Source organism: Mesoplodon densirostris, chromosome 3, assembly GCF_025265405.1.
Source record: "Mesoplodon densirostris isolate mMesDen1 chromosome 3, mMesDen1 primary haplotype, whole genome shotgun sequence".
Lineage (NCBI taxonomy): Eukaryota > Metazoa > Chordata > Mammalia > Artiodactyla > Ziphiidae > Mesoplodon > Mesoplodon densirostris.
Genome location: NC_082663.1, coordinates 139,764,294 through 139,778,226, shown reverse-complemented (window position 1 = coordinate 139,778,226; position 13,933 = coordinate 139,764,294). Strand labels below are relative to the sequence as shown.

The 13,933-nt window shown below is 51.0% G+C and overlaps 1 protein-coding gene and 1 pseudogene across 1 annotated transcript in view; one reads left to right on the top strand and one right to left on the bottom strand.

Moving 5' to 3' along the window:
• The first annotated feature begins 603 nt into the window (after positions 1–603).
• LOC132485590 (NADH-cytochrome b5 reductase 3-like) lies at positions 604–1,514 on the top strand (annotated as a pseudogene).
• A 3,163-nt stretch (positions 1,515–4,677) lies between these two features.
• The window catches only part of AP1M1 (adaptor related protein complex 1 subunit mu 1), a 30,033-nt gene continuing 20,777 nt past the window's right edge, over positions 4,678–13,933 (bottom strand). Inside the window, exons 7-12 of the mRNA XM_060093815.1 lie at positions 13,253–13,395; positions 12,716–12,787; positions 11,922–12,080; positions 6,450–6,575; positions 5,737–5,812; positions 4,678–5,575 (exon numbers count right to left, since the gene is read on the bottom strand). Of these exons, the coding sequence (XP_059949798.1) occupies positions 5,553–5,575; positions 5,737–5,812; positions 6,450–6,575; positions 11,922–12,080; positions 12,716–12,787; positions 13,253–13,395 (599 nt within the window). The 3' untranslated portion in view covers positions 4,678–5,552. The remainder of the gene's footprint in view (positions 5,576–5,736; positions 5,813–6,449; positions 6,576–11,921; positions 12,081–12,715; positions 12,788–13,252; positions 13,396–13,933) is intronic.

Below are 13,933 nucleotides of genomic sequence, written 5' to 3'. Positions count from 1 at the left end.
TCCTTCTTTATTCCTTCTTACATCTTGACCTTCCATCTGGGATCACTTTCTTTTTGCCTGAAGTAATATAATTTAGAATTTTCTTTAGTGTGAGTTGGCTGCTGGCAAACTCTTACGGGCTTTGTCTGAAAAAGTTTTTATTTCAACCACATTCTTGAAATATTTTTGTTGGGTTGGCAGTTTTCTTTCAGCACATTGAAAATGTCATTTTGCTTTCATCTGGCTTCCTTTTTTGCTGATGAAAAGTAGGCTGTTTACCTTGTCACACTTTTGAAGTTAATGTGTTTTCCACCCCCAGCTGCTTTACAGATTTGTTGCCTTTTTTTCTTTATAAATTTTACTGAAGTGTAACATATATACAGAAGAGTGAGCAATCATAAATGCTTGATGAATTTTCAAAAGTGAGAACACTCATGTAACCTGCATCCAGATTAAAAAAAAAAACCACTGGTATTTTCTAATTTCCATTACATTTTCTTCTTTAATCCACATGGTAATTTAGAAGTGTCCTTAAAAACTATATTTGGGCTCAGTGATGTGGCGGTGGCAGGGGCAGGCCCGGGGCGTGGTAGTCTTGGCGGCAGCGGCGGAGCTAGAGCAGAGCGGAACCACCATGGGGGCCCGGCTGAGCACGTTGGGCCACGTGGTCCTCTCCCCAGTCTGGTTCCTGTACAGCCTGCTCATGAAGCTGTTCCAAAGCTCCATCCCAGCCATCACCCTCGAGAACCTGGACATCAAGTACCTGCTGCGGCTGATTGACAAGGAGGTCATCAGCCTTGACACCTGATGGTTCCACTTTGCTCTACCATCACCCCAGCACATCCTGGGCCTCCCCGTAGGGCTAGCACATCTATATCTCGGCTCGAATCGATGGGAACCTGGTCATTCGGCCCTACACGCCCATCTCCAGAGATGACAAGGGCTTTGTGGACCTGGTCATCAAGGTTTACTTCAAAGACACCCACCCCAAGTTTCCCGCTGGCAGGAAGATGTCCCAGTACCTGTAAAGCATGAAGATTGGAGGCACCATTGAGTTCCAAGGCCCAAATGGGCTGCTGGTCTACCAGGGCAAAGGCAAGTTTGCCATCTGTGCGGACAAGAAATCCAACCCTGTCATCAAGACGGTGAAGTCTGTGGGCATGTTTGCAGGAAGAATGGGCATCACCCCAATGCTGCAGGTGATCCGCGCCATCATGAAGGACATGGATGATCACACTGTGTGCCACCTGTGCTTTGTCAACAAGACTGAGAAGGACCTCTTGCTGCGGCCGGAGCTGGAGGAACTGAACGAACATTCTGAGTGTTTCAAGCCCTGGTACACGGTGGACAGAGCCCCTGAAGCCTGGGACTACAGCCAGGGCTTCGTGAACGAGGAGATGATCCAGGACCACCTTCCACCCCGGGAGGAGGAGCCGCTGGCGCTGATGTGCGGACCCCCGTGCATGATCCAGTATGCCTGCCTGCCCAACCTGGACAGCGTGGGACACCCCAAGGAGCGCTCCTTCGCCTTCTGATGGGCGGGCCTGGGCTGCTGGCTCCGCCCCACACTCACCGTGCCCTGTCTGCACCCACTCCTCCTGCTGTTGTCTGTTAACACCACTCTCCCCCACATCTCCTGCTGCGGCTGGGTTCAGCCTGGCTGCCCGTGCCTGGGAGGTCGCCCTGCTGGGCTGGTCCCCAAGGGACCCCTTTGGGAGCAGGGCTCTGTTACAGGTGGGCTGCTGTCAGCCACCTTTAGGGCATATTCCTGTCTGGGCCTCACTGGAGATGCCCTTCCCCACCCCGTCCTGGCAGGGGCTGCTGGGTGAGAGGCTGCCTCGACCCCAGGGTACAGCAGGTCCGGCCAGCAGGGAGTTGTGCTCTCCCTGGGGGTGGAGTAGGAGGAGGGGGCTGGCCGAGGGCCCTTCCAGCTGGCACATGGGCCCTCCCAAAGCCTCAGCATTTCCCCAAAACACCCAAACATTTGGGCAGCTTTGGAAGCTCCAAGTGGTCGACCTCTGATTGACCAGCCTGGGGTCCTGGGCTGCCAGCCCTAATGGCAGAGCTAAGATGATGTATTTATCCCTCTGTCCCAGACCCCTCTCCTGCTGCCCTCACCCCAGGTTGGGGAGATTTTGAGCAGAGCCTCTTGTCTGAGGGATATTCTCAGTGGCCTCGACGTTGCCTTTAGACCACAGCGTGTCAGCCTCTTGCACATCGGCTTTTTAGAGTAATTTATGAGCAAACATAACACTGAAGTAAAACTTTGCTAATTTGGAAAAAAAAAGAAAACTAATTATATTTGTAAATATTTTAAAGAAATTCATTTGTTGTTGAATTCTAACAATTCTCTTGAGAATTCCTTAGAGAATGTGGACTCTAATACCAAGAATTCTTGGGAATTTGTGAAAAGTGTTTCAGGGTCTAGTACACTTTTTTTTTTTTTTTGGCCTGAAGTCTATTTGGTCTGATATTAATATAACTACATGAGGTTTATTTTGGTATTGGTTAGCATTATTTTCCTTTTAACTGTGTTGTGTACTTATATTTCAGGTGTGTATTTCACAAACAGGATATAGCTGCATTTTGTATCTTAAAACTAGCAGGTTTGCTTCATTTACATTTATTGTGATTCCTAACATTTGGATTTATTTCTACAATTTTATTTTGTGGTTTCTATGGCACAGTATAAAAAGTTGTGCAGTTTTAAGCTTATTATTAAAAGATTCTTAGGACACCTTGTATTTATCCTGCTTTTTCATGCTCCTCTCTCCTTTCCTGTTGGTTTGTTAAAATTTTCTTTAAACTGTTTCCCATCCACTGGTTTGGAAGTTATACAAGAATATATAGCTTTTTAAGACTTTAGGACATCTTCTTCCCAAACAGTATAAAGACTTTGGGAGGTATGGATGCCAACTGCCTATTTTGCAGGATGCTGTCCAGAATTTTATTTTTGTACCTTACGTTACTACTCAGACATTACTAATTCATCATTACCACTGCTTTATACAGTCAATGATAATTTAGATATTCCCAATGTTTTCCAAGATTTTTCAGCAATCCTCCTCAAGTCTCTTTCCTCCCTCCTGCACTGAATCCTTTTTTTTTTTCTTTTCTTTTTTTTTTTTTGTTGGCGGTGTTGGGTCTTCGTTGCTGTGCACAGGCTTTCTCTAGCTGTGGAGAGTGGGTGGCTACTCTTCGTTGCAGTGTGTGGGCTTCTCATTTTGCGGTGGCTTCTCTTGTTATGGAGCACAGGCTCTAGGTGCATGGGCTTCAGTAGTTGCAGCACGCAGGATTCAGCAGTTGTGGTGCATGGGCTTAGTTGCTCTGCAACATGTGGGATCGTCCCAGACCAGGGCTCAAACCCGTGTCCCCTGCATTGGCAGGTGGATTCTTAACCACTGAGCCACGAGGGAAGTCCTGAATCTCCTTCTTGTTGTACACCAAGTTGCTTCGTGAGGGTCTGCTATTGTTAAACTTTTAATTTTGTTCTTTTGCTGGGAACAGAATCGGTCATCACAGATTAGTCATCTTCTCTCAGCAATTTGAGCCCATTCTTTATCTTCTGACTTCCATTCTTGCAGTTGTGAAACCAGCTCTCAGCCTAATTGCTTTTTTCTTTTTTGTGTGTGTTGTTTTTCTCTTCTTTGCATTGCTTTTTATGATCTTCACTGAGTCTCTAATGTTCTGCATTTTGACTGTGGTGTTTTTTAGTTTTAGACTTAGGTTTATTTATCCTGATTTGGGCTCACTGGTTTTCTGAATCTGAGAATGTAAAGATTTTACATTTAAAATGTTTAATTTTGGAAAATTCTGGTCATTGTTTCTTTGTATATTGTGGCTCCCCAGGGTCTTCTGGAGGGAGGCCACCAGGGCTTGCTGCAGATGTGGGCATGCAAGTGAGGGGTGGGGCATTAAGGGTGCCTGCAAGGGCTTTGGCCTGAGCCCTGGGCCAGGGCAACGTCCTTTACTGCACACGGTAAAAGGCCAAGATTCCACTCAGGCTGATGCCCACTAGACCTCCAAGGAGGAGCTGGGTGATATGGGAGAGGGGGAAGAAAACACAGACCTTGAAGGTAAGAGGGTGTGGGGCAGGCAGGGCCATCAGCGTTGGCGGGACAGTGGGTACAGGTGCCTGCAGTGGGAAGACAAGCTCCTCCTGCCCATGTGCCCACTGTGATCCCCTCTATGGACCAGGCAGCGGTTCTCAGACTCCAGTGCATGCACGAATCACATGTACAGCCTGTTAACCGGTCTCCTGGGCCCCATCCCGAGACTCTGCCTCAGCAGGTCAGGGTGGGCTTGTGAACCTGCATTTTTAGTGAGCTCGAAGGGGACGCTGATGTTGCTGGTACCAGGGCCACACTCTAAGGAAGACCACTGGGCTGGGGAGGGATGGGGGCAAGCTGTTGGTGATCTGAGGGTTGGGGGTTGTAACAGTCATCTCAGGTGAGAGGGATACATTTTGCTCATGTGCTCTCCTCTGTATGGCCCCCCTAGAAGGGGTGGCCCTGGTGGCCCAGTGCAATGGCTCTGCTGTCCCATTGCCTGTTCCCATCTTCCCTGGGGGATGTAGGGGCACTGGGAGCTGGTGACACCACACGGAGCCACACATAGGTTGGCGTGAGCGTGCACCTCCCCTTGGTCATCCATGGGGAGTCAGCACCACGCTACATCAGATGGAAGGCAGGCAGCATGTTTAACTGATGGAATTTAATGTACTCACGACACAAACACAGACAGGGTTGAAGGGGGTGGTGTCCAAGCACGGATGTGGATGACCCGTGTGCCCCACCCTCTGAGGCCAGGGGCCCTTCCTGGACCCCACCTCCTCTGGTGGGACAAACACTGATGTGGCTGAGTGACAGCATCGTGTGGCACAGGCTGGCCCTAAGAAGGCACCTCTGTTGAAGCCTATGCGTCCAGGCCAAGGAGCCTCCAAGGAACAGCCATAAGCTGCAGCCTCCGATCAAAGTGCCAGGTTCTGGCCTGATGTGGAAAGGTGACCCAGCGTCAGCCTCTCTGGGGAGGAGGGCGAGGAACGGGGAGGTCCTGTCCTCGCTAAGTGCTGCCTGAGCGCTTCAGGATGAGGGGCAGGAGGCGTGGACAGTGAAGTTCACGTAAACAGCAACGGAGCAAGACAAAAATCCAGGAACACTCAATAAACCTACAACATTCAACAGAATGGCAACAAAACGGTGGCCCTGCCAGCCCGGCCAGACAGTGGTCTGGCGAGCGTTTCCCAATCTTTTCATGACTAGGAGCTAAACAGCACAGAAGGCTGTATTTGATCTCTGGAGGGAAAGATTTCTTTCCTTCCCTTCAAACTGACTCCGGGGCAAAGAGACAAGACTTCTTGAAGATAAGCCTCTTCTGGGAAAAGGGACTTGGGGGATGAGAGTGGCGACGGCACAGCAGGTGCACCTGGAGGAGGAGGGGCCCCTGGGTGGAGCCGGGAGGGTGGCTGGTGTCCAGGGGAGCCCTTCCTTCCAGCAGGCTTGGCAGGTGCTTCCTCCCGGTGCTTCCACCAGGAGCCCCGGTGCCGGGCCAGGAGCGTTGGCCACCGTGGCCCCTCACTGGGTCCGGAGCTGGTAATCTAGGAGTGAGGAGGAGGCGTCTGTTGTCTGCTCTGCACCCTGGACCCACCTGCCCCGACCCTGGGGCTGCTCCGTGATCACCACCCTGGAGACAGCGGCATGCCCACCAGCGACCTTTTCAGCACCCCCACGACCTGCCCCACGGGTGGGCCGCACGCACCTCCGTTCTGAGTGATGTAACGAACCCACGGTAGGGCTTGGTAGCCGCTCTTCTCGATGATCTTCAGGTAGCGCACCTGGGGCACAGGTACCAGGGCCCTAAGCATGCACACACCCCCATCCCCCTTCCCAGTCCCCCCTTAGTCATTCCTCCCGGGGCCAGGTTGTGACCAGGAGGGCGAGGGAGGGGGCAAAGGGCCTTGATCTGTCTGAAACTCTCTGAGGCTGAGGGAGGGTGAAGGTACTTCTAGAAGATGCGGCAAAGAGCCAGATGTGCACTCTCGGGCACAGCCCTCTAGCAGATTCCTGGAGAAGGGGTCCCGTCCAGGGTTCTCTTCCCCATGCAGGTCTTCTGCGGAGGTGCCCAGGAAAACGGGTCCCATGGTGGCAAGTGTGTGGATGCTAGAGGTTCAAACTCTAGTTTTGGGGACTGAATGCATCTCTGAGCTTGGAGCTCAAGCACAGGTCAGGTCTGGGTAGACAACTGTGGGCCTCTTTTCATTAGGGCCGGGCTGCCCTCAGAGACAGGCAGAGCCGGGGAGCACCGTGGAGCCCCGGGACAAGCCAATTAGCACCCTTTTCTAACTGGTTGCACTGATGTCTGTCACCTGCAACCCTCTGAGCCTGGACTGACACCTGGTCCCGGTCCCCGTAAGGCCCCCCTGGGACTGTCCATGTCCGCTCTGGGGCCCTGGCAGCCTTGGCCGCATGTACCTGGATGCCGGAGGTAGTGAAGTAGGGGATCTCAAACTTGACACTGATCGGGGGCTTGCCCTCCTTGTCCTCCGCCTCCACGCTGGGCAGGCCGAAGTGGGCCCGCATCAGGTACTCCTTGCCGCCCTGGGGGAGAACACCAGGGTGGAGGTGGTCAGGCTGAGGCCCCGGGCAAGCTCAGCCAACAGCTGCCCCTGGAGAATGCCAGGCTGCTGGCTCGGCCACCAAGCCCCTTCCTGTGTGGCCTGCAGTCACCCAGTGCCTTGGCTTCTCCAAAACACTCATACTTGTCCTCCAGGCCTCACGGGCTGCCCCCACCAGCCCCGCTGGGGAAAACTGTTGAATTCTGAGGATGAAGAGAAAATTTCACAAGTTGCCAGGCACAGAAGCCTAGCTGCTTCAAGGAAAATAAGACCAACAGGCCTTGGGAGGGAAGAACAGAGAGGGAGAGCGAGCACACACAGTGCAGATGTGGGCTGCCGTGGGACAAGGGCCCCTACCTGCCCAGGCCAGAGTCCAAGTGAACACTCCCAGAGCCCAGTGTCAGGAAGGTGTGTGAAAGCAAGAGGGATGTGTCAAAATGAAGAAAAGGGAACAGGGAGAGGCAACAAAAATAAGAGATCAAGGTCGGTGGCTGACTGATGAGCTGGCCCTGGGTCTTGCCCCCGAAGGGCGTGGCTCTGGCCCTGGAAGCTGAGCAATGAGTCCAGAGATGGGGCTTGGAGCAGGGCCAGGAATGACTGGAACCCTCCTCTCGGCCACGAGGAGTCAGGAGTCTTGGCCTGGCTGTCCAAGCGCCCGGTGAGTCTCACCCAGAACAGCAGGGAGCAGTGGGGAGCACAGCTCTCGTCACACCCAGGACATGGAGGGTTTTGATCCCCAGGCCTCTGGCAACAGGAGTCACTGCCGACCAGAGCTACTTCTGCATGCCTCGGGCAGGGCAGGGCAGGGCAGGCGAGAGCCACGCCTCCCCAGGGCTGAGCTCATGCTCCCCTCCCCGGGATGAAGTGAGTGGTCAGTCTCTGCTCATCAGTGCAGGAATGTAGACTTTGCCTGACTCGGTGCTATGTGCTGAGTGAAGATTCTGGGACAACGAGGGGAGAATAATGTGGTCTCAGCAACAGACGAGGCAGGCAGCAAAGGAATAAAATCAGCTCCATCAGCCTGTGTATGAAACAATAACCTGACCAAAAATCTGAGCCTTATAAAAACAAAGTGGAGGGACTTCCCTGGTGGCGCAGTGGTTAAGAATCTGCCTGCCAATGCAGGGGTCACAGGTTCAATCCCTGGTTCGGGAAGATCCCACACGCCACGGAGCAACTAAGCCCACGCCACAACTACTGAGCCTGTGCTCTAGAGCCCGCAAGCCACAACTGATGAAGCCTGTGCGCTCTAGGGCCCACGTACTGCAACTACTGAGCCTGCATGCCGCAACTACTGAAGCCCACGCGCCTATAGCCCATGCTCCGTAACAAGAGAAGCCATTGCAACGAGACGCCTGCACACCACAACAAAGAGTAGCCCCTGCTCACTGCAACTAGAGAAAACCCGCACGCAGCAACGAAGACCCAAACGCAGTCCAAAAAACAAACAAACAAACAAAACAGTTAAGAGTAGTAATTAAAGAAAAAGCAAAGTGGAAAATGAAAGCAAAACAATATGCAGAGAGGCAGGCCCTCTCTGGGGGGTGGTGGAAGTCTGCAAGCCTACCTTGTGTCAGTCATGTCCATGTAAATGGGTTTACTTCTCCTATTAATGAGAAAGACTTAGAGGTTGGCTCACAGACCAAAACCCAACTCCACACTGTAAAAGCAGAGTGAGAAAGGCTAAACCAGTAGAAAGAATGGGTGAAGGCATGCCAGCCAAAGTCAAACAAAATAGAGCAGGGCTGCTGCCGCAGCGGAGAATTCAGGGCAAAGAATTACAGGTGCAGAGGATGATAGTCCACAATCCTAAAGGCTATTCCTCTGATCCATAGGGAGGATACAATAGATAGGAGGAGTATCTATGCACCAAATAACATGGCAGCAACTTTTGTTAAGCAGATGCTACAAGAGAGGAGAAGAGAACCAGAGGAAGGCGGAGCTGGCCCAGCTCTCTGTCTGACTGATGCTGTCATGGCATCATGGCAGACCTCATGGCACATGTGTCAAATTCTCTACCCCAATAACAGAGGCCTTATCTTCTTCTCAACGACATATGGGATATTCACAAACTTTGACCTTCTATTAGTGCACAATGAACACTTCAATAAATTCTAAAAGTAGAAACAGCATGAATAACATTCTCTGGTCTCAAAGCACCAAATTTATAGTGAAGACAAAATGGAAAAAAACCCTTGACTAGGAAATTCAAACAAACAAAACAAAACAAAACAAAAAAACACTCTCCATTCAATTACAGAATTTCTAGATAATATCAAATATTACATGCCAGATCTATGGGCTATACAGCTAAGGCAGGGTTCAGAGGAACATTTGTGGCTTAAATATTCATTTATATCAATACAAATTTTAAAACAAAAGAATCAAATTAAAATACATAACTTGAAAACTAGAGCAAAGAAAGGATGAAGAAACTAAATTAAAGACTTATAAAACTGAAAACTATTACAACAAATAAACTAAAAAGTGAATCTGGAAAAAAAATACGCAAACCACCAGGTAACCTTATCAAGGAAAAAAGAAGGCACAAGTACGCAAAATAAGATATAACAAGGGAGAAGTAATTGTCATAAGAGAAGGGGAAAAAAAGACACCAATTTTCTACAACTCTGTGTAGGCAAATTTGAAAACCTGGTTAGGATGGATAATTTTGTAGGAAAATACAATTTACCTAAACTGACTCCAACAGAAATAGAAACTCTAAATGGTCTCATTTCCACAGATGAGGTAGAGAAAGTAACAGAGATACAGATGGTCACACAGCCAAATTCTACCAATCCTCTCAAGGCGAGATGATCTCAAGGCTACTTAAACTTCTGAATCATGGAAAAGGGAGACAAAAAAAAAATGAAATGGGTACAATATTGATACCTGATAGAGACTGTACCAAAAAAAAATCAATCTCAGTTATGAATCTCAATGTAAAAATCCTACATACAATGTTAACCAACAGGATTAATAGCACATTAAAGAGAAAATAGATCATGATCAAGTGGAGCTTGCCAGAATGCATGGATGGTTCAAGATCCATCCTATATTAATATAGGAACTTACAGACACTGAAGAGGCGTTTGGGTAAATTCTTTGGCCATTTGTGCTAAAAACACAGTAAAGGGGACTTCCCTGGTGGCGCAGTGGTTAGGACTCTGTGCTCCCAATGCAGGGGGCCCAGGTTTGATCCCTGGTCAGGGAACTAGATCCCACATGCATGCAGCAACTAACAGTTCTCACGCAGCAACTAAGAGTCCGCATGACACAACTAAGGAGCCTGTGTGCTACAACTAAGGAGCCTGCCTGCCCCAACTAAGACCCAGCGCAACCAAATAAAAATATGTAAATATAAAAAAATAAAATAAAATAAAAAATAAAAACACAGTAAAGTAGGACTGAAGTGAATTGTAGCCCAAAGCAGCAACACACTTAAGAGGGGAAACCCTGCCAGCTCCAGTTGGGGGCAAAGCCAGGAGGCTGCTCTCTCCACCGCCATTTACAGGCAATGGAGACAGCAAGTGAAACAGTGAGACGCCAGAAGCCATAACGTGCCCAAGAATGGGAGAGGAAAAGGGGAAACTGCATCTGGCTGCAAACAGTGTGGAAGAATATCTAAAAACCCATGAGAATTGAAAGAAAAACTACCACAAACAAAAAATTAATAAGGTACCAGGAAACAAAATTACCATACAAATGTTAGCAACCTGTTGTAAGACACAATGGAAGAGAAGACCCCATTTACCAAAACACCAACTTAAAATTTATCTTAATGAGACATATGCAAAACCAGAAGAGATCCTTGGGGTGTCCTGGAGGCAAGGAGTGTTCTGTGGCTTTTATCTAGTTCAGTTGTGTTCACTCTGAGGAAATTCACTGAGTTGTACACATATCACTTGTTACTTTTCTGCATGTTATATTTAAATAAAAGTACCTTTAAAAACAATGGGAAAGGCCATATGAGGTATATATAAGGTAAGCATTAAAACATTCCCATAAGGCACAAAGGTGAGAGTGGGGCAAGGCTATTGATAGGATAATTAGGCCTCAAAAAGGTGTTAATCCTTCCCAATTAACTTACAAATTTAGTGCAAACAAACTGATTCTAAAATTTATAAGAAAAATGAAACAAGCAAGAGTTGCCAGGAAACAGACAAGCAGTGGGGTTGTGGGGAGTTACGGTGGGGTTAGGGTTGGCCCTACCAGATGTTAAAACATAGAATAAAGTTAAAATGTGGCCTTGCGGCATGGAGAGACAGACAAGAGGATGCTCAGAAAGAGACCTAATGCTGCATGAAAATTTGATTTTTGAAAAACACAGCATTTCAAACCACTGGGGAAAAGATGGGACTTTTTAGTGAATGATGCTAGGAAACTGGATAGCCATGTGGGAAAAGATAAAGTTGGATCTGTATGTCACCCATTTACCAGACTGTGCTCCAAAAGGACCTAAAGTCTAAGGTGAAAAATACTACTGTACTCGTTCTAGAAGCAAACATGGGTGAATTGCTTTAGAGCCTGGAATGGGGAAGCCTTTCAAATCATGACTTAAAATCCAAACACAATAAAAGAAAAAGACTGAGAAATGTGACTACATTAAACAACAGTTAAAAGAAGAAGCAATCGAAAAGGTTACACAGCAAAAAACACCAGAAGCAAAGTCAAAAGACAAACACCAAACACTGAGAAATACCATTTGCAACTGATATCAAAGAAAAGGTACTAATCTTGCCCATGTGTAAACAGCTTTTGGAAACTAAGAAGAAAATGAGCACACTTGATAGAGAAGTGAGCAAGAGACAGCTACTACAGTTTCCAGAGAAAGAAGCACAGACAGTCTCCTCTGAGACATGAAAAAGTGCTCCATCTTGTCTATCATGAGAATGGCAATGGGCCACACCCTAAGTCGGCACAGCCGCTTACCCATCTTCCAGTCCCAGGGCACTCTTCCCACAACCCCAGACTCAAGTGCTCAAAATCCTCAACACAAGCCAGGTGGCTATACCAGCCTGTGGGCCGGGGAAGGAAGCGCTCTACCTTCCTGGAGCTGGTGCTGGATTCCCGTGAGGCTCTGGCCCCAAGGCCGTCTGTTCCCCAGGAGGGAAGCTGAGTTCTAAACAGGAGTGTCAGAGGGAGAAAGAAGGAGGGAGAGAGGGACCCCTGCCGTGACTCTGAAGACAGGCCGGTTCACACACAAGAGGAAGGTGGAGTGCCCCCCTACCCTGGGCCCCGGCTCCACCCCTGCCCCAGCCAGGCTGAGTGGAGCAGGCCTCTGCCCATGCCTGCCTGGAGGGGGTGCCCCGCCGAGAAGGGTGCTCACCGGGAAGGACTTGATGGACCACACAATTTCACTGTTCTCGGGGACCCACTTGACGCTCCCCACTGTTGTCTTGAACTTGGGGGAGTCGGCATCGTTGGGCACGGGGATGTGGATCTCCACGTTGTTGGCTGTTGACCGCCGCTTGAACTGGCTCTTGGCCTGGAGACGAGGCCAATGTGGCCAAGGTTGCGGCAGGCGAAGGTGAGACAGCCTGGCTCCCACCCAGCCTGTTCCCACAAGGGCCACACGTCCCTTGGCCTGGCCTCTGGGAGTCCCACTCCCAGCACCGAGCTGACCCCCACGCTCTCTCCCGCCCCCTGAGGTTTTCCTTAAGCTCAACTTTGGACGGTCAGTCTCTGTCCTCCTGTCCCCTTGGCCTTTGGGACTCCCGATCCCTCCCTCTGGCCCTGGCCTCCAGGGAAAATGTCTATGTGACCAGGGCTGGCCTGGGCTAGGCGAGGTCACTGAGTGGCAGGAGTGCTCCACCTGGACACTTGGTCACAGGCCACTGCCACGGTGGCCGCACACAAGACCCGGGCAGTGTGTCCTCTCTGTGCCCAAGGCCCACGCTGTGCCTGAGCTCACAGTGAGGCAGCACGGATGACAGCCACAGGCCTCACCCCCTGGACAGGTCACAGAGCCCCAGCGTGCCCCCAGTCCTGGGTTAGGACGCTGTGCCAAAGGCCCCGGACAGGCCAGAGATACCGGAAGGCCTGCACTAGGCGGGGGAGCCCAAATCCCCCCTCTTATGCCCCGCACGCCTGGCTGATGCTGCGTGCAGGATGCACACACACCTTGATCATGTACTCGATGCGGCTGTGGGAATGCTTTTCAATCACGGACTCGATCCAGATCAAGGGCTTGACCTGTCGGGGAGAGTGAAGATGGCGCTCACAACCAGTCGTTTTACAAAGCCCTGTTTCACAGAGGGGAAACTGAGGGCAAGGGACCACTGGGCCAGGTGTGAGCCCAGCACACTGCTGCTCGGGGCTCCACAGCTGGTGCCAGGATGGGTCAGAGCATTAGAGAAAATGCAGAAAACATCACTGAGGACGCTCTGGTGGGGATGCCTGGGAAAGAGGCAGTGGTGTCAAAGGGGTCTGGCCCCTCGGTTCAGAAAGTTCAGAGCCTTGCATTGTCAAACAGGCTCCTTGGAGCTCAGGCTGCTCGTGGGGAGCTGTGCCCCGTCCTGGGCATCACCTCACAAGACGTGAGACTCGCTGTGGACGGGGACGGCTCCCAGCCAGCAGGGGAGAGGAGGGAGGCTGCCCCAGGGGAGGAGCAGGGGTGGGGGCCTGGGGGCCCTCTTGGCTGGCGGCCGGTGCACTCACATGGGTGTTGAGGCGGTAGGACATGAGCTCGAACTCGCCGTCGGGCGGGATGAAGGAGATGGTGCGGTCGTTCTCAAAGCGAGAGAGCCGCACGCACTGGTGGAACTTCACGTCCTCCAGCTCCACGGACTTGCTTTTGCCACCTGAGGGGAGGTGGGGGTGAGGGCGGGACAGTGCCTAGGCCCCCCAGGTCACTCTCTCAGCAATGCTCCCACTGTCTAGGGTTCACTCCTGACAGAGCAGAGCAGATCTGTGAGAGTATCTTGGGCCACGAACACCAAGGGGGCCGGCTTCTGAGGCAGCCACGGCCCCCTCTCCTCACCCCCTGGAAGCTCCATCACGTCCCAAGGTTGGGCTGAGGACAGGGCTAGTAGGCCTAGTTCACAATGAGTCCCCAGCCAGGGTTGCTGTCTGGGACATGTTTGCTGAATGATTAACAGACCCCACTGGGGGTGCTCGGTGATGGCTTGGGGCTCCCCGAGGGCCCTGGTCCTGTCATCCCTGGGGTCCTGTCTTGGTTTGCCAGCCCAGAGAGGCTGTGTGGGTTGAGCTCAGTCCTGAGAGAGGAGCTGCTCTGATGGGCTAACGTCAGAGAGGCCCTCACTAGCGATGCTGCAGACGTAACTATGACAACACGCGCCACCGCTCCGGCCGCCGGTGGACCTGTGGTTGGCGGGGAGG